General features: G+C 39.8%; 2 protein-coding genes across 7 annotated transcripts in view; one reads left to right on the top strand and one right to left on the bottom strand.

The window, feature by feature from the left end:
* The window catches only part of bcl2l16 (BCL2 like 16), a 51,984-nt gene that overhangs the window by 15,551 nt on the left and 11,107 nt on the right, over positions 1 to 25,326 (bottom strand). For 2 of the 6 annotated variants that reach the window (XR_005945390.1, XR_005945387.1), the window contains exons 2-4: positions 11,545 to 11,704; positions 10,407 to 10,700; positions 5,931 to 6,021 (exon numbers count right to left, since the gene is read on the bottom strand). The exons of 1 other annotated variant lie outside the window; for it this stretch is intronic. The gene's annotated coding sequence lies outside the window, so the exon portion shown is untranslated. Of the gene's footprint in view, positions 1 to 5,930; positions 6,022 to 10,406; positions 10,701 to 11,544; positions 11,705 to 11,820; positions 12,511 to 25,326 lie in introns of those variants that run through there. 3 more of the 6 variants (XR_005945388.1, XR_005945391.1, XR_005945389.1) reach the window with 3 other exon arrangements.
* Positions 943 to 21,384, top strand: fblim1 (filamin binding LIM protein 1). Its single transcript, XM_041207246.1, has 9 exons — positions 943 to 1,101; positions 1,933 to 2,014; positions 4,391 to 4,629; positions 5,651 to 5,829; positions 6,093 to 6,207; positions 8,110 to 8,279; positions 9,630 to 9,808; positions 12,388 to 12,508; positions 20,607 to 21,384. The coding sequence occupies exons 2-9, from the start codon at positions 1,986 to 1,988 to the stop codon at positions 20,715 to 20,717; spliced, it is 1,143 nt and encodes a 380-aa protein (XP_041063180.1). The 5' UTR covers positions 943 to 1,101; positions 1,933 to 1,985; the 3' UTR covers positions 20,718 to 21,384.

Raw genomic sequence — 25,326 nt, 5'->3', positions numbered from 1 at the left:
CTGGAATGGTGGGATTGTCCTAGGAGGAAAGATTGAGGACCTGTTTTCCCTAGGGTTTAGAAGAATGAAAGGAGATCTCTTTGAAACATATAAAATTTTTACAGGGCTTGGCAAGGTAAATGCAGGAAGGATGTTTCCTTGCCTCGGGGATCTAGAACCAGAGAACACAGTCTCCAGATAAGAGATAGTCCATTTACCGCTGAAATATGGAGGAATTTCTTCACTCACACAATGGTGAATCTTTGGAATTCTCTACCCCAGAGGGCTGAGGGTTCAAAACTGAGATTGATGGATCTCTAGATAGTAAAGACATCAAGGGATATGGGGATAGTGCAGGAAAATGGCATTGAAAAGATCAGCCATGACCTAATTGAATGGCGGAGCAAGCTTGAGTGGCCAAGTAGCCTATTCCTGTTCCTATTTCCTATGTCCCTCTGAAGAAGCTCATCGAAGATATGTCTTCAATAGAATGTCTCTTAAAACAAAAAGCTGACAAGGGCTTCCAGCACTCAAATGGTTAACTGAATTACTGCTTCTCATGCCCAGCTGGTAGTCAATTTAAAGAAAAGGGAGCTCTAAGGAGGATGAAAGGTTCATTTTCTTGCAAATTGTTCATCTCAGATTTTTCATCCCCTTAAAATAAAATTAACTATATAGGTTTAAATTGACATAGGGGTAATTTTCAGCTGATTACCAAATAAATGCTTCAATTGGAGCAGTTTGCAAAACCAACAGCAGAACAGGCTATTTCTTGTCAGATACATGTCATCTGCCAACCAGCTTCCAAATAAATTAATCTTATCTTAGGATCAGTATATAACGTATTTATGACGGCAGTGTGTGACTGCATGGAAATGAGTCTGTGTGGAGTGGGAAGATTAGGGAACAACTTCCTGTTTGCTGTACTAATGCCCCAGGAATTTATTTTCCTTTTATGGTAAAGTGAAGCAGAGGTAGGCGGTCAGACTTCCCTGAGTAAGGGAGTGAGATGATCAGAAGCATACAGGCTCACTGCAGTTTAATCTCCAGGCTCTGAAGGAGGTGTGCTAGTGGAACAAGACTTGCAAGGCTGTACCCTCAGACAGCAAAACTCCTCCTTGGGTAAGTGCTCCAGTGAACTGTGAATGGAATGGGATCTAAGTGTCAACCTTTAGTCAGTAGGGTAGTCGTATAAGAATTTATATACTGGGGTAATTTCAGGCAGACTTGGGCATTTATTATATGGGTGTAGGCAGCTTTATACAAATGTGTATGTTTTACTTTTATTCTTGCAATGTTCTACCTTCCTTTGCTAAATGTTCTGGCATTTGCTGGGGTACAGCTTCATAGGCCGCAGCCACCTTCTGGTTGCGGCCTTATCATTATTCTTCATGCGTGAAACCAAATAGTGAGTGTCGCTAGAGCCTTCTCCTCAGCTGATCTCCACACACATGCATCTTGTAGCAGAAGTCACTAGACTTTGATCAAGAGCGGGAATCCTAGCTGACTTATTTCCCATACCTAGCACTACCATGCCGGCTGAGATCAGCTAACACGGCGCATACCCAGATTTGGGCCTGGGATGTAACTGATCTGTATGTACGATACTGGGTGGGGCATTGTACTGAAAGATTCAGCAAATATTTGACATTTTTGGTAAATACACTGTAATACTTTCAGGTAGGTCCAAATAGCTCACATATTCACAATATCCCCTTGGTCCATTTCTACTGACCCTGAATCCCATTTGTTGGCAAGAAATAAGGACCATGTTACATTTATGTTTATGGGTCTGTATTCTGAATCAAGGGCTGCATTTACCACTATGATCTTCATATTGATCAGATCTTGTGGAGAGAACAGGACAGTTCATGTTCTCACTGTCTCTTCTCTCCCCCCACCCCCCCCAACTTAAACCAGCTTATATTTCACCCCTCTCCTATTTTTACTTAGTTCTGTTGAAGGGTCATGAGGACTCGAAACGTCAACTTTGTTCTTCTCCGCCGATGCTGCCAGACCTGCTGAGTTTTTCCAGGTATTGCTGTTTTTGTTTTCTCACTGTCACAAGTATGGTGTTTAATTACAGTACCTGCCATGTGATACTTTAAAGCAAAATATATCTGAACTGGTGCCACAAAGGTCTGGCGCAGTTTATGGCGACACAAGAATCCGGTGTACAATCTCATTTATTTTAAATTTGCTAGTTGAGTCTTGCTGGAAGTGAAAGTTTCCTTAATACAGTTCGTTCCCAAGTAACAGTTGAGACTAATATGAAAGGACACACCCTACCCCAGCAAACCTTGACTTCAGCTCATGCATTAAGCAACTTCCACTAAAAGACTTCTACTAATTTGGGTTTATAATTCTGTAAAAACATAAATATCACATTGGTGGAGGGGGGCGCGTGGGAGGCTAGACATTACATGTACAGGCATAGTAATTCACAAGGAATTTTTCTGGTATTTGCAGCAAAATTGTGAATCCAAATTCAACACAATGAGGTCAATGGATCCTTCCTTCACTGACTCCCTATCAGGAATAAAACAGGTAGACAGTGTGCTCACAGACCTGGGCTCTCTTATTCTGGGAATGACATAGAATTTAGAAAGACCTTTAAAAGGTGATAATAACTAAAAATATAAGTTGAGAGTATAAATAATTAAAGACGCATGGGAGACTGATAACGAAGGTATGAGCCCCTGGGATCCAAGGCAATTTGGCAAATTGGATCCAGAATTGGCTGAGTGGCAGGAACCAGAGAGTGATGTTCAAGGGGTGTTTTTGTGACTGGATGCCTGTGTCCAGTGGGGTTCCACAGGGATCGGTGTTGGGCCCCTTGCTGTTTGTGGTATATATAAACGATTTAGACTTGAATGTAGGAGGGTTGATCAGTAAGTTCGTGGATGACACGAAAATTGGCGGGGTGGTAAATGGTGAGGAGGATAGCCTTAGATTACAGGAGGATATAGACGGGGTGGTCAGATGGGCTGATCAATGGCAAATGGAATTTAATCTGGATAAGTGTGAGGTGATGCACTTAGGCAGGATAAACAAGGCACGAGAATACACGATGGGAATGGTAGGACCCTGGGAAACACCAAGGATCAGAGGGACCTTGGTGTGCATGTCCACCGATCCCTTAAGGTAGTGGGACAGGTAGATAAGGTGGTTAAGGTGGCATATGGGGCACGTGCCTTTATTAGCCAAGGCATAGAATATAAGAGCAGGGAGGATATGCTGGAACTGTATAAAACGCTGGTTAGGCCACAGCTAGAGTATTGTGTGCCGTTCTGGAATCCGCATTATAGGAAAGATGCAATTCCACTAGAGAGAGTGCAGAGGAGATTTATCAGGATGTTACTTGGGCTGGAGAGTTATAGTTGTGAGGAGAGATTGGATAGACTGGGGTTATTTTCCCGGAGCAGAGGAGATTGAGGGGGTTCATGATTGAGGTGTATAAAATTATGAGGGGCATAGATAGGGTAGACAGGAAGGAACTTTTCCCCTTGGTGGAGAGATCAATAACCAGGGGGCATAGATTTAAGGTACGGGGCAGGAGGTTTAGAGGGGATGTAAGGAAGAATTTTTTCACCCAGAGAGTGGCGGGAATCTGAAACTCACTGTCTGAAAGAATGCTAGAGGCAGAAACCTTTAACAAGTATTTGGATGTACACATGCAATGCCATGGCATAGAAGGCTATGGGCCTATTGCTGGAGAATGGGATTAGAATAGTTAGGTATTTGTTTGACCTGCACAGACTCAATGGGCCGAAGGGCATTTTTCTGTGCTGTAGACCTCTATGACTCTATAACAATTACAGGCAGTCACTGAGTATAGAGGTCCCCTCTTTGAACTCCTAAGTGGAATTATTGTTTGCAATTCATTTCAAGATATGTCATTCTTTCTCTTACTGCAGTTGTCAAGGAAACAAGTTATCACTTGTGACAGCAGTACAGCTTATCAAATATCAAATTTTGGTAACTCACTCCCTGGGTTCTACTGACATCACTCTGAAATTAACCGCCAGATGGTGTAAGGTGTGACCTGAGAAGAGCAGAGCAGGGTCTAGCTTCTCTCAAGGCCTCCTGACAGCTTTCTGGCTGAAATTGGAAATTTGATAAACTGGGGAAACGGTCCTGCATTCCTTTATTCTGGGGCATGGTACTAGTGATCATTCGCTGCACCATGCACCATCACGAGTTTGTTCTGAAAGAATTCTTAAAAGAAACCCATTTTCCTGAGTTCCTCGCTTGACTCCTACGTTCCATTTGCACCAGCCATCCTCACCCAGTTACAGCTGACACCATTTATTTTAACATTTCTACAATACCTTGGGTACTGCAGACAGGTGAATGCATCCTGGGTCAAACTGCTAATAATGTAGTATCACACTGTTGTTTGTGCTTTCAGATATTATACACAAAGGATGTCTCAGGTAAAAAAGATCTCTTCAGTTTACATTCAACTTGCTACTCCTGGAAGGGTCACTGCTCCAAAGACATACAACTCTGTTGAAGCATCAAGAGCAGACAATCGTGTACATCAAAAACCAGCACTCAATTCTGCAAGCTATCCAAACCGATATGGAAACAAGGGGGTGAAAGGAATGGTACGGACTACTCCATCAGTCTTTAGTTCTGTTGATGGAGGTAAGAAGGGCACTTTGGCTGTTCAGTTATTAGCTTCTTAACAGTGACATACTCAAATGCTGTAAATTAATGTGGCTCTTTGGACACAAAGTTAAAAGTAATGATGCCATAACAACTGTTTATGTTGCTATTGTTTGAGATGCACTATGGTAGAGATGCAGGAGAAATAAGCAAAGAAAGGGCAGTATACTACAGAGTTTTGATTGTAAGGCTGCCCAATAACATAGAGGAGAAATGCATTACTTGTGTTATTGAACCATACAGAAAAGGATATCCCCAGTTCAATTCCTTAGCAATGTTGAATTAGCCAATCTCACAAAGCAGTGCTGGAGAGGTTGCTACATCACCCTCAGCACCCCTACACTCAGCAAAGGAAAATTTAACCAAAGGAATTACGCTCCTTGATCATTATCCAGCGATTCCTGCTGTAAAATGCATTTATATGAGACATTAGGTGAATACAGGAGTGGCTCGTCTAGGATAGTTTCATGGTCATTAATCCTGTCAATGTTCACTGTCTGTTTATTGAGTGCTTTGGTAAAAAATCAGAAGATAAGCCAGCATCCATATGAGTAGCCTAACAAGCCTCCAAAAAGGAGGGGAGAAAATTGACAAAGAACTGATCCAGTTTTTCCAAACAGTTCAAAATTGTGTTCGTTGAGTGAGGTCAAATATCAAACTTGAAATCTTGGAAATTACCTAATAGAAATTTTTGACTTTTTAAATTTCTTTCATTTTTCACAAACAAATACAGAGTTTGTGTTATTGAACCATACAGAAAAGGAAAGCCCCAGTTCAATTCCTTAGCAATGTTGAATTAGCCAATCTCACAAAGACAGTTCTCTGTCCAATCAGGCCACTATTGTGAAATATTTTATCACCTGGCCCTGTATGGAAGCCCTACCTTTAAGGCAAGAGAGGGAGAGAAGTGTCAGTGTGTCTCTACGGCTTGGCATGGGTGTGTCCTGGGACTGTAAACTTTGCCCTTCACAGCCCATATTATGTGCTTTTATTTTTTCAGATTTTCCCCCACCACCTCCACCTGCAGCAGAGAACACAAGAGATGTTTTTTACTCCAATGAGATACCACTTCCTCCGCCTCCACCTCTGCAAACCCGTGAGGGACCAGTCCCATCCTTAATTGATTCCAACCAAAGTAGGCCACAAAAATCAAATGTTGGAGCAGGTCCAAAACAGCAGGTAGGCGATGCCAACAGGCTTCATTATTCCTCTTCATCCTCCTGTCTTGAAATTATTGAGTTTCAATAGGACATAGATCCTTGGAGGTCTTCAAGCCTTTGATGTGTGAGCTCAGTGAGCACAGAATGCTCTGTAGGGGCATCACAGCCATGCACAATCTTGATTTTGAATCTTCAGGAGATGAGAGAAAAACTTGAAAGAAAACAGATTCAAATAAGTTATTTGACTTATGCTATTTTTGATGCATTCCTTCTTTGTACCAGGAATTCTCTGCATTCTCTGAATCTGACAGACATCCATCTGTGGGATTCAAACAGGAAGATTCCATGACTCAAAAGGCGAATGACAAGCTGAATGGATTACCAAATTTGGGGCCAGGTAAGTGGCCTACCTGACATAAGAGTAATTCATTCATTCACCCACTCTTTGGTTCTAAGGTATCACTGGGTCAGCCCACCAATTTACATCTTACCTCTGTTATGTTATTTACCACCTAGTGTCACGCATTTTCTTTGAATAATTAGAAAGGTTTTCAGCCAACACCTCAAAATCAATTACTAATTTTGTGGCTAGACTGGGTAAAACTTGTACTAAAGGAGTCTCAAAACACTGCTGCAGTCAATTTGTAAGCTATACTGTGAATGGGGGTACTGGAAGATGCAGTGGGTTAGACATATATGACCAATACATTAAGCTACTGGCCAAATGTGGCTAACTGAGACTTGGAAAGTGGCTAATTGCATTACTGATTAGTAAATAAAACGAGTAATAGACACGGTCATTGGGTGTATGATCTCAATACTTCTATTCATGGGGTGTCTGCATGAGAACTTTAATCTTTTTATGCATTTGTTGGTTAAATGATAAGATAAAAAGCAATGTTTTATGTTTGCTATAACTGTTTTGCTTCCTTGGTTACTGAATAGAGGTAGGTGTTTGTAAAATAAATAACCAGAGTGTGAGTGCATAATTAGTGCATGTGGCTAAAATGGGGTGGCCCTGTTGCAATACATGTGGTGATTGTATAATTTCTATTGGACAAGGTTGGATTAAATGTTGGTCTTTAAGTCCACCTGAGATTGAGGATGAAAGTCTTTAACATGTTTTTAAGGACATTACATGAAATTTGCTGGAGCAATCTTGATCTAAGTTCTAGAGGATTTACACCCATAACATTATACTGCCCATGGTGCAGTACTCATTTGGTGGTAAAGGGAAGAATGCCACAGTTATACAATGAAGAATTGCTACTCTGGGGCAACAAGAGAGGCACATTTTGTTGGAGCATTGCAGAGGAAACTGTTCTATTTAACTCATGTCTTACCAATCTGGGCTTGCTTGACATGGTCTTTGGGTGCCTGAAATGGCATGTATTTCATATCCTCAACACAAATGTCATTCCTTCATGATCACAAAGGAAATCCACTAAAACATGTGCCCTGCAATAGAGGGTTTTGATTCTGAGGAGAATACCATTGATGTTTGCACTTATTGGTTGATTAATTAAAACTAGTACAGAACAATACAACAGCATTGCACATATATTTTTGAATTGTCCACTAAAAGCAACCGACAGTAAATAAACTTAATTTTAAATTGCTGGCTTCAAAAGGGTGTCCACAAGGGTGGTGGAAAATCACATCTTTGGTTGGTGGCACATTGTGTTGTGAGCAAATACAATAATAACTAGCATTAATATGCCACCTTAAGTTACTGAAAAATATGTTAGAGGTCTTCATAGAGGTGTAAGGGAAAAAATGGATGTCAAGCCAAGATATTAGGTAGGATAACCAGAAGCTTGGTCAAAGCAATAAATGCTATGAGAGCTTTAAAAAAGTAGCAAGAAGTGGAAAGGTAGAGGGAGAAATGCCAGAGCATGGGAACTGGATAACTGAAGGAAAAAGTAAAACCACAGTATGTATGCAACTTGGGATTTTTCAGCGGTGTTTTCTCAAACACTGAGTACCTTATTTCAAGTGGCTTCTTAGGGGGTGTCCTACTGAGCTGTGTAAGTCCTGATGAGGCTGGAGTCTGCTGGTTTCTGGGTGTCCTGGCCAGATTGGGGCCTGTAAGTTCCTATGAATCCTGGCCTATCTGGAATGTGATACTCAGAGTTTTGGTCTGATTGGGATCTGTAGGTCTATGGGAGTCCTGGCCTGGCTCTGATATGCTAGTCCCTGAGTCCTGGTCAGGCTGGGATGCACCAATTTTCTGAATCCTGGTCTTGCTGGGAAGTGCTGGTCTCTGTGAGTTAAGTTAATGGTTTCTTTCCTCTCTTAGATATCTGTGCATTTTGCAACCAGCTGGTTCCTCCAACTATACCTGCTGTTGTAGCCATGAAGAAAATATTCCACGAGGATTGCTTGAAGTGTAGAAAATGTCATTGCAGACTGGTGGGAAAAACTTATTACAATCTAGATGACAACCCTCACTGTGACTCTTGTTACCAGGTATAGCAGCTGTTTCTGTTACATGAAATAGCTTATTTTCTTTGTATAAAGTTTCTGCTTTTCTCCCTTTCTTTCTGGAAGGCACTGATTCTCATTGTTATACAGTTCACAGAATCACAGACTAGTACAGCACAGATTATCTAGTTTAAGACAGTGTTGGAATGTTATTTGACCTTGTCCAGTGTTAATACCACTATGCCACCACCTCCCTTCGAGACTGATTTTTAAAAATATTTGTTCATGAGATGGAATTAGGGATGGGCTATGCCAGCATTTATTGCCCTTCCCTAACTGCCCTTGTTCAGAGGGCATTTGAGAGTCAACCACATTGCTGTGCGTCTGGAGTCACAAGAATGCCAGACCAGGTAAGGACAGCAGATTTCCTTCCCTAAAGGACATTAGTGAACCAGGTAGGACTTTACAACAATTGGCAATGGCTTCATGGTCATCATCAGACTTCTTTTTCCAGATTTTTATTGAATTCAAATTTCACCGTCTGCCCTGGTGGGATTCAAACCCAGGTCCCCAGAGAATTACCCTGGGTCTCTGGATCATTATCCAGTGATAATACCATTGAGCCCGATCCTGTCCTTACTCAAGGGACACTCTAGCTCACACTAGGATGTGAATAAGAGAAATGATTGTGACCTACAAGAAGGGTTGCCAGTCTCAGTGCAACACTAATTGTCTATGCCATTCTTCCATACTAGATATCCTCTTTAAGGTGGCATATCCCAGATTTTCATTTTACCCTGGAAAAACTCAGCAGGTCCGGCAGCATCGGCGGAGAGGAGCACAGCCGACGTTTCCAGTCCGCATGAGTTATGCGAACTCGAAACGTCGGCTGTGTTCCTCTCCGCCGATGCTGCCGGACCTGCTGAGTTTCTCCAGGTATTTTTGGTTTTGTTTTGGATTTCCAGCATCCGCAGTTCTTTGCTTTTATTTCATTTTATCCTCATCATCAACCCCTGGTTCCCCAGAAGCAATCAAATCTTTCCTTCCTCATAACTGTGGCAAACAGAAATTTTTATCTTTTTCTCAAAATTCTCTTTGTTCAATAGCCTCAGCAAGGTGAAGTCTCAGGTTAGTTGCAGTGTGAACATGAAGAGGTCAAACTGGGATATGAATTATTCAGATATGGTGAGTGTCCTTCCCATAATAAGGTCTTTCCTTCTACACAATCTCTTCAAGTGTCATCCTTCTCAAAAGGGAAAGAAATTGTTCAAATAAAAAAAATCACCAAAGTTGCCTAATCTGTTACAATGTGCATCAATATTCTTCTTCTACCTCGTAGTGTGTCAGCCGCTGTGAGAGTGCTTACTATGTCTTTTGTGCCTGTTTAAATTGCAGGACACCCTGGAGAGATGCGGGAAGTGCAGAAAACTAATAACGGATCAGATTATAAGAGCCATAGACAAAGCTTTCCATCCTGAGTGTTTCACATGTGTTGTCTGTAACCGGTTCATTGGAAGTGAGCGTTTTGGAGTGAACCAGGACAATGAGGTTCACTGTTTTGAAGACTTCCAGAGGTATGGTTTCAGCATTCCTGTACAGTGCTGAAATGATTATGTTTCAACACGGCATCCAGGGTTTCTGCCTCCACCCTGCCCAGAAGTCCATTCCAGGTGTTATCTGTGTGAAGAACTTACTAATACCAGTCTCACAATCAAAGGGGTTGAGAAGAAATCTCTTCTGTACTTGCCATTTTTGACATACAGTCTTATTGAAGGCATTCAGGAAAGGTCATAGTTTTAAATAATTGTAGTGTTGCCTTTGCTATTTAAGATGACTCAAAACATTGAGATAAAAGCGAAGTAGTGTGAATGTTGGAAATCTGAAACAAAAACAGAAAATGCTGGAAAAACTCAGCAGGTCTAACAGCAACTATGGAGAGAAAAACAGAGCTAGACCTGTTGAGTTTTTCCAGCATTTTCTGTTTTTGACTCAAAACATTGCCTGCTTTCATCTGGAACTTTATACAAGACTGCAACACCATTTTCCATCAGCATGTGGCACTGTTGTATTTTGGAGCTGCTTTGCAGACCAATCACAAATTGGGTTCCCCAAAGTTTTGTCATGTTTACTGGCTGTAGATTGCTGTAATAGAATTTTATGACCAAAACTTACCCAATTATTGAATGACTCTTAATGCATGTCATTCAATAATTTGTCTAGAATCCTCAGAAATTACTCGAACACATAAGCACGAAGTGGTTAAGGTGCTTTTCAAAATCCAGATAATGTTCTAAAGTAAACAGATGGCGCTGTAAAGAGATTTCCACCAGGGGTCACTTAGTATATTGGAGACTATCATACGTTTGGCCAGAGGACTGCAGCAACTTGTCGAATTTCCATGTTCATGTTGAACCCAGTTCTCATATGTGGATAATTCAATTTTCCTTCAGTCCTTCATGTCCAGAACTAAAATAGAAAAGTTATTCAAAGTGATTTCTCTTACTGATGGCTCACTTGATAAATCAACTATCATATGTGGAGCTGAGCTGTTGCCAGGGGTAAAGGTAGTAGAACCATTAAGTAAACCTACCCAGTCAAACCTATTGTTAGCTTAAAACCTCAGCTAAGAGAAATTTCAGATCATTGAAGGAACTTAGTTAGCTTTACCAGCTATAGACTGGGTCCTGTAATGGAATGTCCTTCCTCTGATGAGTTTTTAAAGTCGCAAAATTATCTCAGGGTAGAATATATCTACAGGTATATCATAGCAGAAACAACTCTTTTAAGTTTACCAATATCAGTACACCCCTCTCCTTGGATTCACCTAGTTCTGTTGAAGGGTCATGAGGACTCGAAACGTCAACTCTTTTCTTCTCCGCCGATGCTACCAGACCTGCTGAGTTTTTCCACATAATTCTGTTTTTGTTTTGGATTTCCAGCATCCACAGTTTTTTGTTTTTATCTCAGTACTTAGAAACAATTCTAGGATTCTATTTTCTATATGTGGGCTTGTGAGGATATAAGTATGAGACTACAACTCTTTTATATTTGCTTATGAGTATCTATTATAAGAATCAATTATAGATTATGTTACAGTAATGAATACTATATCATAGAATATATAGCACTAAAAGACAATCACTTCTTATACAGATAGTGATTATTCTAAGAGAAGTAACTATTCAATACTGTATTCTCTTAATGAGTGTTAGCTATAGTCAAAAATGATTATAACATGACCACTATACTTTAAATTTACCACCTTAATAATGAGATATTCAAATATTGACTTTAAGATGATTATACTCACAAAGTAATATAATTTCTTCTGAGTGTCTTTTGTCTCAATTGTTATGGGGAGTTGGTGGTAAACTCGACCCTATGTGTCCTAAAGATGGTTGACCTACGTCTCTGTTTTTGTTTATCCGTGTGTTGGATTTTTTAGGACCTGGACTTTGGACAATGCCAGCCTGTTTCAATGAGCCACAAAGACATTGTTTACCACAAAAACAATTTTTAAATAAGTCTTATAAATATCTTTTTTAAAATCTACCTTTACATGAATTTTTGAGGATCTTTTTTTTACCATCTAAACTTTGTCACAGGTGTTTGGCTGTTATCCAACAGTAAGGCATTCAACGCTCCTATGAATTCTTGCACTTCTATGTAGTGTTTTTCACCAGCTTCTTGGCACTAGTTTAAATGCTGCATAGTGTATTTCATTTTCTCAACTTCCATTAATTTAATTAACAGAGCCATGCAGACTACAATGTCTCGGGGTGGAAGTGAGGTACTACAATGGACTCGGACTTCTAGCTAGGAAGGGAAAAAATAATGTCAATAGTTCCTGATCAGATGGAAAGCTTGTATTTGTAGATGTTGAGTGAAGGCAGCATCAGGTTTGGCTCTCAAGAGTAAAAGAATCTGCTGATGCACACTATCCGGGTCTGAAGAATAGATATTTGTGCCAAGATCTCAGAGGACTGCCAGTGCATGTGGAAATGTTTCCCAAGTCAGCACTTTCGAGCGAGGTTAGGAGAAAATTAGTGGGGTGAAATAAATTGACTTCTTTAAAGATTGCTACTTTTTTCCAGAAACAATGATTTTTATTAATGCCTGTGCAGTTTCTGATGTTTGTTTCTTGTATCCACAGGCAATATGCCCCACAATGTTGTGTCTGTAAAATGCCAATTATATCAGAAACTGCAAAGGAGGAGTGCTTCAACATTGAACTGTTCGGGCTCCACTTTCATGTCAACTGCTACAGATGTGAGGTGAGATCCTGTATACAGACAAAAAGATTCTGGGTCTGAATGCTTATTGCCATTACTTCACTGCATTTCAAGAACTGGTTATGTCAGATAAGTCAATAAGTAACTGAGCTGGACAGACTATGAAAGTGCCAGCTTTGATTTCCTCTGTGTTGTTAGTTACTCTCAGCTGAAGCTGTGACTGGGGCAATATAATTGGCCTCAGGACAATTGAGTTAGGAAGGAAAACTAGTTTCAGTTCCTATTCTGATCACTCTCTGATGACGCTTGCTTCAAAGCGCATGTATGGGAATAAGATGAAGACATTCCAGGCTAAACTGTGATCGCCCCAGAAAGTTGAATAGCCTACAACACTATAGATTCACACTCAGTGGTGCAACCCTGGACAAAATGATCCTTGCAATACTGCCTTCTGTCTCTTCAAATTTACTAGCTAAGGCCAGGCTTAGTTCTGACTCGGTCAAATTCTCTGGTTGCCTGTATTGAGAGACATACTGGGTGTTTTATTTTTGTCCATGTAGTTCTGGTCCATTATATTTGTCTGTGCTATTAAAGAGGTGGTTTCAGTACAATTTAATCTCCCCCATGACGAAGTTGTGCAATCTTAGTGTTAACATCACAGAGTAAAACTGCCTCAACTGCAGTATCAAAATAAATGTGCAGAGTCTAACAAACAGGAAGGGCTCAATAAAGACTTGCTATTAGAAGACAGGGCATAAAAATGAAAGCTGGTCTGGCAGTCCATGCATTTATATCCCAATCTTAAGTAAGTTTTGGTTTCCAAAGCAACCTGAAGTATCTTTCAGAGAGTGACACCTCTTTTTTAAAAGGACCATCACTGCAGAGGAAGTGGCTCCTATCATAGAACCAAAGAAAAGTTACAGCACAGAAAGAGGCTATTCAGTCCATTGTGACTGCACTGGCTAAATAAACTTGCCACCCATCTAATCCCACCTTCCAGCACCCAGTCCATAACCTTGCAGATTACAGCACTTCAGGTGCAGATCCAGGTACCTTTTAAATGAGTTGAGGGTTTTTGCCTCAGCCACCTCCCTCTGGGTGAAAGAGTTTCCCCTAAAATCCCATCTAATCCTTTTACCAATCACCTTAAGTCAAGCAACACCTTGCTCAGGAAGAAGTGAACTGGCCCGTGTGAAATCCCTGGATAGCATCAGATTCACTATTGAATGAGGAAAAGCTGCATGCCAAAATTGTCAGCTGTTGAATTCTGGAAATAATACAGGAAATGACAGACATCAATATTCTACTCCCTTCTGTCTCATAACATGTGGAGACAGAAGCTTTTACCTGGTGGTTCCCATGCAGTTTCCAATCACAGTTGTGCTATGAGATGGCATTGAGTAGTCCAGGAGTTTCTTCATGGGGGAAGGAATATCTAAGTACATATTTCTTTGTCCTTTGCTCCCATGAACAAAGCAGCATTAATAGTGGTTTGGGAAAGGGTTCACATATTGATCTATCTACAGGAGAGGGGTATGTCAAATAGGTAGGCCGAACAGATGTTAGCTTGGCTCTCGCCTCCAAATTAAGAAGTTGTGAGTTTGAGCCATATTGGAGCTTAGGCAAATAGAGGGTTAATTTTCATAGGGATTCTCCTGCTCTTTCATTGTCACTTTGATGGGGGAGCTACAGAAACCCTGCAAAAATAATGCAAACTGTATTTATGTCTTTTTAAGGGTTTCCAAAGCCCTCCTGTCAAAATTACAGCAATCTGGAGAACCCTTGTAGAAAATTCATCTCTGTAATCCAGGCTGACATCTATGTGGATGTTGCTGCATTGTTGGAAGTGGTATCCTTCAGATGAACCATTAACGTCCATCTGAACTGGCAGTTTATCAATTATACTATTTGAAGAGGGACACAGAGTTCCTTTGATGCCATGGCTAAACTTCATCCCTCAACAACACCATCAAAAACAAATTAACTTCTGTTCATATTTCAGGAACTTCGCTGTTACATTTGCCTCTAAAGCAATGGTTATCACACTTCAAATTATTGAAATATCTCAATTTTTCACAATTAAATGTGAGAAAGTTCTACACAAGTACGGGATTTTTTGAAACTGTGGTGGTTGCCAACTCACTTACAGCATTTATGCACTTGCTAAAAACTTTGCTTGTGTAATTTGTTATGCATTAGTAGTCTTTGCTCAGTCTGCACTGATTAATCAATTCAAATGAGTGCAGAGCGACCCTTAGACTGAAGTCAATGTCACATGAAGAGGTGCAGTATCAGCTAAACATCTAAGGATCAAAGTGCAAAAATTGCAAGAGCTCAGTGAGTAAACACAGCACACATGGTAATGAGACATACAGACCAGGAAAGTCCCAGATTCCATCACCAATCTGCAGAGTTGGCTCATGTGCTATTGGGGCTCTACATTAGGCCTCAGTATTCAGGGAAAAAACCCCCAAGTTTCTGCTCCCAATCCTGTTGTAATATAGATGTCAGCTGAAGGCAGGATCAGGCTTAGCTGTTTGGAAATAGATGTAATATCCACTGTAATACCACATTTCAGCCTAGGATATCAGTCTTGGCCTAGTTGGTTTTAACTTTCTCCCTTGAGGCAGAAAGTTGTGTTCAAGTCCCATTCCAGAGAAATGTGCACAAAGTCTGGGTTGCAATTTTACTGCAGGAGGTGCTGTCAGAGGTGCTGGATTTCACATGTGGCATTAAACTAAGTCTGCCCTCTCGGGTGGATGGAAAGATCCCATGGTTGGGGACACTAGGACTAAGGGACAGAGCCTAAAAATTAGAGCGAGGTCTTTCAGGAAAACACATACATGCAAAGGGCGGTGGATATTTAGAACTCTTCTGCAAACAACAATTGATACTAGGTAAATTGCTCATTTTAAATCTGAAATAGGTTATCATGAATCTATCAAAGGTATTAAGGGATATGAGGCAAAGGCATCTATATGGAATTAGGTTACAGATCAGCCACGATCTCACTGAATGATGGAACAAACCTCAAGGGGCTAAATATCCTACTTCTGTCCATGTTCTTTATGTTTCATAGCACTATTTTGAAGAAGAGCAGAGGAGTTCTCCCCAATGCCCTAACCAATATTTCTCCCTCACTAAAATCACGGAAACAGACTATCTGGTTGTTGTCGCATTGTTATTTGTGGGAGCTTGCAGTATACAAATTAGTTGCTGCCTTTCCTACATCACAACAGTACCCATGCTTCTTTAAAACCCTTTGGGTCATCTATAATGAAAGACACTATAGAAATGCAAGTCTGTCTTTCTTTCTGCAGAATGTGCTTATAGATTAATGCCAAACTCCTCTTTGGAATCTACTGTTCTTCTAATAATCTCCTATATACAGTGATTAGATGCACACTTTTTAAATTAAGTCATATTTAAAATTGAGCTAATTGCAAAAGGATTGGAATTCTAAAAGTCAGTTTATTTAACTGATGTTCACCTAAGCAGGCTTTTCTATGTGCATTCAGACGGAGATCAGCCCATTCATTGGACTGTCTGACCCTGCTGCCAGGTTTTACCCTGTTATCAACATGTTGACAATTTCTGTAAGAAAATAAAGCCTTTAAATCCTAACAATTACAAACAATCTGTTTAAATTCTGTCTGTAAGTATTAGAAAACAACAAGAGTTACTACACCCTTGTCACAGTTGACGGTAAAATTTAGATAGTTCTAGCACTGTATACTTTTTTTGGATGACTGCTGATGAATCATCCATTGTTCAAGAACTAGTGTTTCAAGTTAAAGCAAGAAGGCATTTCTTACAAGGGAAACACAAATGGCCAAACGCATCTCATTACATTCATATAACAGAATTGCTTAATTGGATTCTGTTCCTTTACTCTAATTTTTACCGATATGCTGGGCCGTAGCAAAACCAGAATAACCAATACTTGCTCGGTTGCTGTAAAAGCACGCGTATGACATTGTGGTTCTGCTCATCAATTTCCCCTGATGTCAGAGCAAGTTCCACTTGACCATTCCCTATTCACCTATCAGCTCAGATTTTGCTGTACATCTAAAAGTTGTCCACTGTCAGGCTTGTTTATGCACATTTAAGTTTTTTGTATCGTGAGTGGTTGAAAGTGCAAGCCAACAGCACAGCAAGGGAAACAGCAAACTGTGTATCTTCTAAACCAGATTGAAGGACTAAAAAATAAACAGAGGCAGGGCAAAGAAAGTATAGGTTAAAATGGGTGAATTCAATGTCAAACCTTGTACAGAAAAATAGAGGAGAAAATATTAGCGAGAGGGAGAGAGATAAAGTGTGAACATTTTTAAAAATGTGTGAACGTTCAACCATTAATATCTGAAGGAATGAGACGCCGCATTTAATTAATTTTCAATGCCAGATGTTGATTGGCAGTAATTAACCATGAGCTTGTTGTTAAGGTACATATGCTTATGATAAGACAACTTTGCATCGACCGTGCAAATACAGCAATTGTGCAATTTCATGACATTCAATAAAGCTAATTGGTGAGACGAAATGCTGTTTCGCAAAGCTAATGGCAGAGCAGCACAGCACTGCAACAGAGTATCTGCTTTTCGTCTGAAGTTGCTGTACCATTTCTGCATAAACAATAGCGTGCTGTCAACCTCCGTTTTTTAAAAAAAAATCGCTCAAGGAATGTAGTTGTTGGCAAGGCTGGCATTTATTGCCTATCCCTCACTGCCCTTGATAAGGTGTAGCAGTTTGGTACAACTGAATGGCTTGTTAGGCCATTTCAGAGGGCAGTTAAGAGTCAAGCATGTTGCCCTAAGTATTTAGCCACAAAGGCCAGATCAGATAACAAGAGCAGATTTCCTTCTCTAAAGGAGGTTAGTGAACCAGATAGGTTTCTACAACAATCCAGTCACCATTGCCAATACTAGCTTTTTATTTTGACGGATATTCTTAACTTTATTCCTACATCATTGCCCTATTTCAGTAATGATCAATTCCAGTGTCTGATACCTTGTGCCTGTCCCGGTCTCGTGTTTTTTTATCTCTCAACCATCGCTATGCTTGAGAGCCTTCAAACCAACTACTGAGAAATCTATACATAGTTTCTTTTACATGTTGAATACACACACTCTTCGTGTGGAGAAACACCAGCTACGTCTTAGCCCATGAAACCTAAATGCAAGCTGTTAAAAATCAACGCTTAGGAATCTCCAAGTGTGTGAAGGTATACTGTTGGAGTTTAAGCAGCTGCCAGGCACTCTAACAACATATTACTCATCTTGCTGGAACCATCCTACCCCTTAAGCCATTCTTTTACAGGATTATTTAGATTTGAGTGGCAGGAATACCAGCCCCACCATGCCGTTCCATGTTCCAAAAATGAGTCAGGCTAGGCAAGGCTGGTTGTTCAATCATAATCAGTATCTAGGATATTGCATATCCGTCTGGCTCAGACAGTTACTTTCTGAAGCTACCAGACAAATGCCTTGGTTCAAGTCTTCCAGTAGAAGTTGTTTTTTTCAAATGCAAAAGTATTTTTTGATTAGGTGACGGGATCAAGGGAGAGCAGTAGATATAGTGGCATACATTTTTAGAGGATGTTTGCTAAGATGTCACCTGAAGGCTAGCTAGAAAAATATCAAGCCTATGGTACAAAGGGAATTGTAGCAGGATGGATAGAAATATTGGTTGGGAGATAAAGTAAAGCTAGGGTAAATGACGTTGATTGGAAGTAGCAGAGCCCAAGGCCAATGATGGGTCTCATTTTGTTTTTGATGTATAGATTTTTTATATTCACTTATTTTTGATTATAGATATATAAATAGATTTGGACTTGGGCATTGGAAATATAATCTCAATTTATTTATAATACAAGGTGGATTGGGAGATGGTGAGGAGGATATTGGCAGGTTAGATAATTGAGCTTTGGTGGAAGATATAATTTAATGTGGTTAAATGTGAGGTAATAAATTTTGGAATGGAAAACAAGGAATAGGATTGTACACTCAATAGAAAAATACTGATATGTAGATGAACAGAGGCACTGACCAGTTCAAATACATAATTCCCTGAAAGTACGAATGCAACTAGAAACAGCATTTGGGTTTTATAAATAGGAACAGGGTTCAAGAGCGAAGAACTAATGATAAATTTGTATGAAATACTGGTTAGGCTTGTTAGAAGCTTTGTGCAGTTTCAGCTGCCCTATTATATAAAGAACATTAAAGCCATAGTGATTGTACAGTTTAGATTCAACAGGATGATGCCATGGTTAGGAAACCACAGTTATGAGGAGTTACTCAAGATATTGGGGTTACTTACACTGGAGTAGAGAAGGCAAAGAGGAGAGTTAACATCTTTTTAAAAAAATGATGAAGGGCTTTGAAATAGAGAGCAGCAAAAAACCATCTTGCTGGTTGAGGAGTCTGTGTCAAGGGGGTCATCAATTTAAAACTGTCACTAAGGGAGTGAGGACAGAGGTCAAGAAATAGTTAAGGTAGAGACTATTCCAGCTCGAAAATAAAAATTAGATAAATATCTGAAGCAAATGAATATGCAGACCTTTGGGAAAGAGTGAGGTTAGTTTTAGCTCAAGCAAAGAACTAGCAGAAACACACTGGGGTGAATGGCATCTAAGCTGTAAATGTCTACAGATCTGCCAGGTGTATTACTTTGACCTCAAAACACACTTGTACCTTTGCCTCAAAGAATAGTCATTAGTTGCTCACCAGACAGCTGACAAACTTGAGCCCTTGCTTGACAGGCAACAAGCACTAAGAATTCCTTCTGAGCAGCATAAAAAAATAATTGCAGAGCCGCCATTCTTCCGACAGTAGTAAGGATACACACATACCCACCAAAAGATGGTTTGGAAGTGTAGAACAGCAGCAGAAACTGCTTCCTTCTCTGAAATCCAATCATAATATTAGACACTAAATCTTTGATTTGCGTGCACATGCTTGTAAATCTAACCTCCTAAATACTAGAATCTGCCATCTCAGCCACATTGCTTCCTCCTCAGCTACGATGGACATCTACCTTAAGAAAGGAGAAAGATCTATGCAGGATAATTTCAGATATGTTAATCACTTTGTTGTTGATAAAGTGCTATGATGCATATCAGGCATCACCAATTGCTTAATGCAGGTTCTCATGCAAGTGGCTTTGGTAAATTACAGGTTCTTTGCTGCTTGCTTCCTGGACAGGTTACTATGATTGCACACCTTACAAAATAACAGAAGAATTGGATGCACACTGCTTCTTATTCATGCTCGGCTTTGCCACTCATGCATAGAAGCAATGCCAGCACATTTAAATCCATTATTCCAAATGTAATACTATTATAATAACAGATGGAGAAGAAATCTGGATACTGCACGACTGACAGTAAACTGCTATCTGGAGGATGTAAGGTGTGAAGTGTGCACAAGCTGTAATGGAGTGTTGTCTGCACTATTTTGAGTGTGAACTATTCCACGATAAGTGATTTATCTTGTCATTGTGAAATTAATTAATGTCCTAACATTAGCATCAAGCTGCACAGCAAGGTGATGCACAATACTATCATAATATGGAAATGTTTTATTGAAGGAATAGATTGAAGTGTTTAAGAAGGGGCAGTATTAGAGGGTATGTTTCAAAGTGGTATTATCCACACTTTTTTTTTGCACTCACCCAAGTGAGGGATGTTAGTTCTGAGAAATAAAATTGTTTCCTTTTCAGGCATCTAATGCTAGCATTAAGCATTCCCAGATCAGGTATATCATAGCATACAGAGTAAGGCTCCTTCTAGTCTGCCCCAACTATGATTGATATAGCCAATTAATGTTGAATTAGGGACTGTTTTGCACTGTAGCCAATGCCCAATAGGATGAGATTACCCAAGCTTGTTTCACGCAGGGCCTTTACAGCCAAAATCAGACTTTCATCACAGTAGTCTGGGCTTGGACACAAACCCAGGTCCCAGGAATCAAAAGGCCAATGCCTTATCTATCTAATTCTCCTCATAGAACAAGTGTTTTTTTTTACAATCACTAGTGTTGGGATGGGGTTACAAGGCTGGTTTGCTGAGGTTGGCATATTATGACCAAGTCTTGTATACTCATCCTCTGTATTAAGTGTTTCATATGGTCTTGTGTTACAGAAATGTGGAATTCTTTTATCTCCTGACCCAACCGAGGAAGGGTGCTTCCCCCTGAACAAGCACATCCTTTGCAAGACTTGCCATATGCTGAGTATCAGCTCCACTACCTGAAGATTCTAGATCTGAGCAGAGCTGAAATTATTTCAGTTTGTGAATTGCTGTGTAATTTCTCAATATTGTCACAAATTTATTACCATTTCCAATGGACTACATCCAACCCCTGGATTATTCTTCACAAGGTTACAGTGTATTGTAGAAGCTTGTCCTATACAAACCTGAAGGTTACAGGTTTGATTCCTACTAAACAATGATCTCATCTGAATCACCAGTATGGCCTGTATAATTGTGCTCAGTGCCCCTACACTAAGGAAAATATTAAAATTAACCAGTGTTTCCACTCCTGAACTTTACTTCGTGATTTCTACTGGAAGTGCACATACTTTGACACCAGCTGAGACCATTAGTGGATCTGGTTGCAATGTCCTGCATCGACTAGCTTACTTCTACTCACCGCCTTGTCTTATATATGAAGAGTGGTCACTTGGCAAGGTATTGAATGGAACTGGTGCCTGTGCGACTGTATCACAGCAACATGTGAAGTGTTCTTAATAAGTTAACTGCCAAAATACCACTAGCAAAAGGACTCAATTCAGAATAAAGCCTAGTGTCTATTATGCTCCTTCTACAGCTGTTATCTTCATTCTTTTATTGGAAAAATGTCTGTTCTAAAATTCCTTTAAAAAAATAAAATTCTTCCATAGCAAGAGAAACAAGAGAATCTGTGGTAGACCAGACTGTGGTTCATTATTTCTATGACATCACCTCACCTTGCTCTATTGCAAAGGATGATCTATTTAAAGCGCTTTAAATGTCGCTTTGGTATTGGGTTTCATGATATCGGTTTTGTGGAGTCAGTGGTCACCTTGGAAGAAAGAGCAGCAGCCAAGAAAACTAGTTTAGTGGGTCGTCTTGGCATCAGTTAAATGTGCTCCTCAGTAAGGTTGTGGTAATGCCATCACACATATAATGACATTCTTTACGTTGCAACATTATGCTGTCCTAACAGTATTCCATGGTTGTGTGTTAACAAAAATACAATTGCTGTCTATGCATGCAGTGAAATGGAAGAGACAAGCACAATACAATTGGTTTACTGCCTACATATTACAAATACAAATCTGGATGAACAGGTTAGCCCACTCTCTACTCCCAAATGGTAATAATAGAAGCATCTATGGACTGATCTAATGATTCTAATAAGCTTCAATCTTTATTACCATTGCCAATGCTGCTCTATTCCAGTTACTTAAAAAAATGCTATTTCCTTTTATGGGATCATGTCACAAATGTTTTAGAGTTTGCTGCTGTACAAACTAAGAATCTTACTTTAACATACGGCTGACTACTTCAACCTTCAGGAAAACCAAGACTATTTTAACATCTGTCTGGTTAGTTATGTGAAAACTTCTGATAGACTGGATACCAAAAGCCCCATTTTCAAAAGTAAGTTTTTCATGTCAGTAATATTTCTGATGAATATGCACAATCAGTGATGCAACACTCAACACAATTCCTTCTCCATTATTTGCAGACTTCTCAAATGGCACCATTATCCGGTCTTCAAAATGAAGCATGAATCTTTTTGAGGGTTTAACGGTCCCTCTAAAGTTTGAGATAGGTCCTAACAAATTTTAACCATTATAGCAGCGCTCATTGTTATTCTTTTCCAAAAAGTCAAGGGTTACAAGGCTTGCTTTTACGTTTTCTTTGCAAAGACATTTTACCCAAGTTTCTGGTTAAAAACAAAGAAAACAATGATCTATTTACTTTCATTTTTACCTATTTGTCATGATCTCCAATCTATTTCATTGGCATGTGGCGCTTTTGATGTAGTGTTTTAATTTCCAGCTGTTATTTCTTCCTTTTAATTGTTCAGTACTTTTTTAGAATAGAACATGGCCTAGTCAAAACTGGGAATCAATGGTGTGCACCATAAACATTTGAATTTCAGCGAAGCTGTGACACAAGCATCACTTTATAGCCTTCCGAACTTAACATTGAGTTCAACAACTTCAGATCATGAACTCTCTCCTCCGTCCCCACCCCCTTTCCGATCCCCCTTTTCCAATAATTTATAATTTAAAAAAATATTTTTCTTTTCCCACCTATTTCCATTATTTTTAAGTTTATTTCCATCCATTGTTTTATCTCTACCTTTTAGCCTATTTCGATCCCTTCCCCCCACCCCACCAGGGCTATCTTGTCACTTGCTCGTGCTGCTTCCTACCCTTAATGTCACCATGGAGCACATTCCTTAGTTAATACCACCACTGTCAACACCCCTTTGTCCTTTTGACTATGACATCTTTGGCAATCTCTTCTTTGCCTCCACCTATCACTGACCCTCTATCCAGCTCTACCTGTCCCATCCCCCTCAACCAGCTTATATTTCACCTAATTTCTTTATTTCCTTAGTTCTGAAGAGTCATATGGACTCGAAATGTTAACTGTATTCCTCTCCACAGATGCTGTCAGACCTGCTGAGTTTTTCCAGCTATTTTTGTTTTTGTTTCAGATTTCCAGCATCTGCAGTATTTTGCTTTTATCACTATAACCAAATTCTGTTAACTCTCAGACATGTAATCAAATCTAGAACATTCCTAGTCTGCCTCACTTACAACGAAACCAAGCAATGTATTTAGTTATGGACAATGTTTCCAATGGTCTTTAATTTTGAAGCATTGACACTACAAAGGGATTTATGAATGCTCAAAATTTTTCACTGTTCAATGCCAAATAACGAAGACACTTTTGCCCCTCAGCCCACGTGATGAATGTTGACATTGCATTGAGCCACGCAGTGTGCCACAGCCAAGGCTGATTTTGTCCTCAACTAACATCTACTACGTGCATTGCCCAACAGACACTTGATAGTGATCGGTAGCAAAACCTTGGCGGATTTTACATTCCCCCTAATCAAGTAGTGTTGTGGCCAATAATATCAGCTATATGGAGCAGATTTATTTTAGGCATGACATTACCCATCACTCTCTCAAATTATCAGCCATTTTATTAATGAACTTCCCACTGTCTGCCTGCCTATAGTCCCTTCATTGAGATTCACTTCTGCTAAGTTACTTCAACAAAAGTGATGGAAATTTAGAAATCAGAAAGAAAATCTGATGGATTAAGGAAACATCATATACTGACTGGTGGTATCCAAAAGTGAGACAAGGGATTGCGCACTACTCAATTAGAAATTGTTAATTAAAAAAATTCAAACTGCTATACAATGAGAACTCAAGAAACAGCAACATGAAGCATAGTGTGTACATTGCAATGATCTACGTATCTATTGGAGCCAAAGCATTTGGGTGATGTACAAACTAAGCAGAGCATGTGAACGAAACGGTTCCTGACACAAGTCTTCAGGGAGACAAACTGCAATTTTGGGAATGGGTGCAGCGGAATCCAAAGATATCCATATAGCTGGGACCTGGAGGACTCTACTTCTTATGGCCCACAAGGGAACAATTTAAAAAAATTCAACTTACTGCCCCTGGAATCTGCTGGTTTGACTTGGTGCTGAAACCACTACTGCCTCCTTGCTCCAGCTATGGATTACATACCTGTAGCAAATTGATCCTGGATGTCATCAGAGTCTGATCTGCGCTTTTAAAGTAGACGCCATGAAATTAGGTCAAGATTAGGCCATTCACCTCTCAGGCCTGTTCTGTCATTCAATTAGTTCATGGCTGATTTGCACTTTACCTCCATAAACCAGTTATGTAACAAAAACCTCCATTAAAAACTCTAATTGACCCAGCATTCATAGTCTTTTTAGGGAGAGTTCTAGATTTCTAATATTTTGGAAAACTGCCTCCCGATTTAGCTCCTGAACGCCTAAGCTCAAATAAAGATCATGTCTCATTGTTCTTAATTTCCTCATCAAAAGAAAGTTTTTTTGTATCTATCCTATCAAATCATTTTAATATTGTAAACACCTTGTCAGGTCACCCCTCAATCACCTATACTCAAGGAATGATAAAAATCAAGTTTATCTTTTGGCTTTAAGTGGTTGTGCCCTTGCTACCTGCAATTTAACATTGCAGTCAACCAGATCAGGGCAGGAAAGCCTCCTGCCCAATTTTAACTGCCCCCTAGCTAGGTTGGGGTTTAAAATTATACCTTTTTGTACTTCAACTGTATTGCTTTAGCTGTGTAATGTCCCTTCTTCCCAGTTATACTTCTGTTTAAAAGTCACTGCTAGCCAGTGAGTTCCTCAGCTGTAGAGCTCATAAATGTTGTATAAACTTTCACCCATTGCTGTGTTGTACTGCTCTGCTGTTAAGAGTGTCTGTGTAACTCTTTCGAGTACAAACACATTTCCACCTATTCCTATTCAGATGAAGTTACATTGCTTCATAGTTTGCCATTGTGAGATTTGAACTCTTGATACTCTTTTGAGTAAACCTGTTTCCATCTGTTTCAGATGAAGTTACATTGTTTCATAGTTTGCCATTGTGAGATTTGAACTCTTGATCTTGGGGTTACAAACCCAGTACCATAACCACTTGGCTATTAATGCAACATTTCTCCCTTGTCCTAAAACAACAAAAAATTAACTGGTCATTCATCTGATTGTTCACAGGAGTTACTGATTTAACAACTAGCAGCAGCATTGAGGCCGATTACAACTAGAGTATTGTGGCCAATTACG

This window comes from Carcharodon carcharias, chromosome 15 (assembly GCF_017639515.1).
Source record: "Carcharodon carcharias isolate sCarCar2 chromosome 15, sCarCar2.pri, whole genome shotgun sequence".
Classification (NCBI taxonomy): domain Eukaryota; kingdom Metazoa; phylum Chordata; class Chondrichthyes; order Lamniformes; family Lamnidae; genus Carcharodon; species Carcharodon carcharias.
Note: the sequence above shows the minus strand (reverse complement) of the source record. Positions and strands in the feature narration are given on the sequence as shown.

Coding starts and splice junctions, on each gene's coding strand:
- fblim1 (XM_041207246.1), top strand. CDS start 1,986: ATGCTGCCAGACCTGCTGAGTTTTTCCAG. Junction 4,630..5,650: donor CTTTAGTTCTGTTGATGGAG/GTAAGAAGGGCA, acceptor TTATTTTTTCAG/ATTTTCCCCCACCACCTCCA. Junction 5,830..6,092: donor GAGCAGGTCCAAAACAGCAG/GTAGGCGATGCC, acceptor TCTTTGTACCAG/GAATTCTCTGCATTCTCTGA.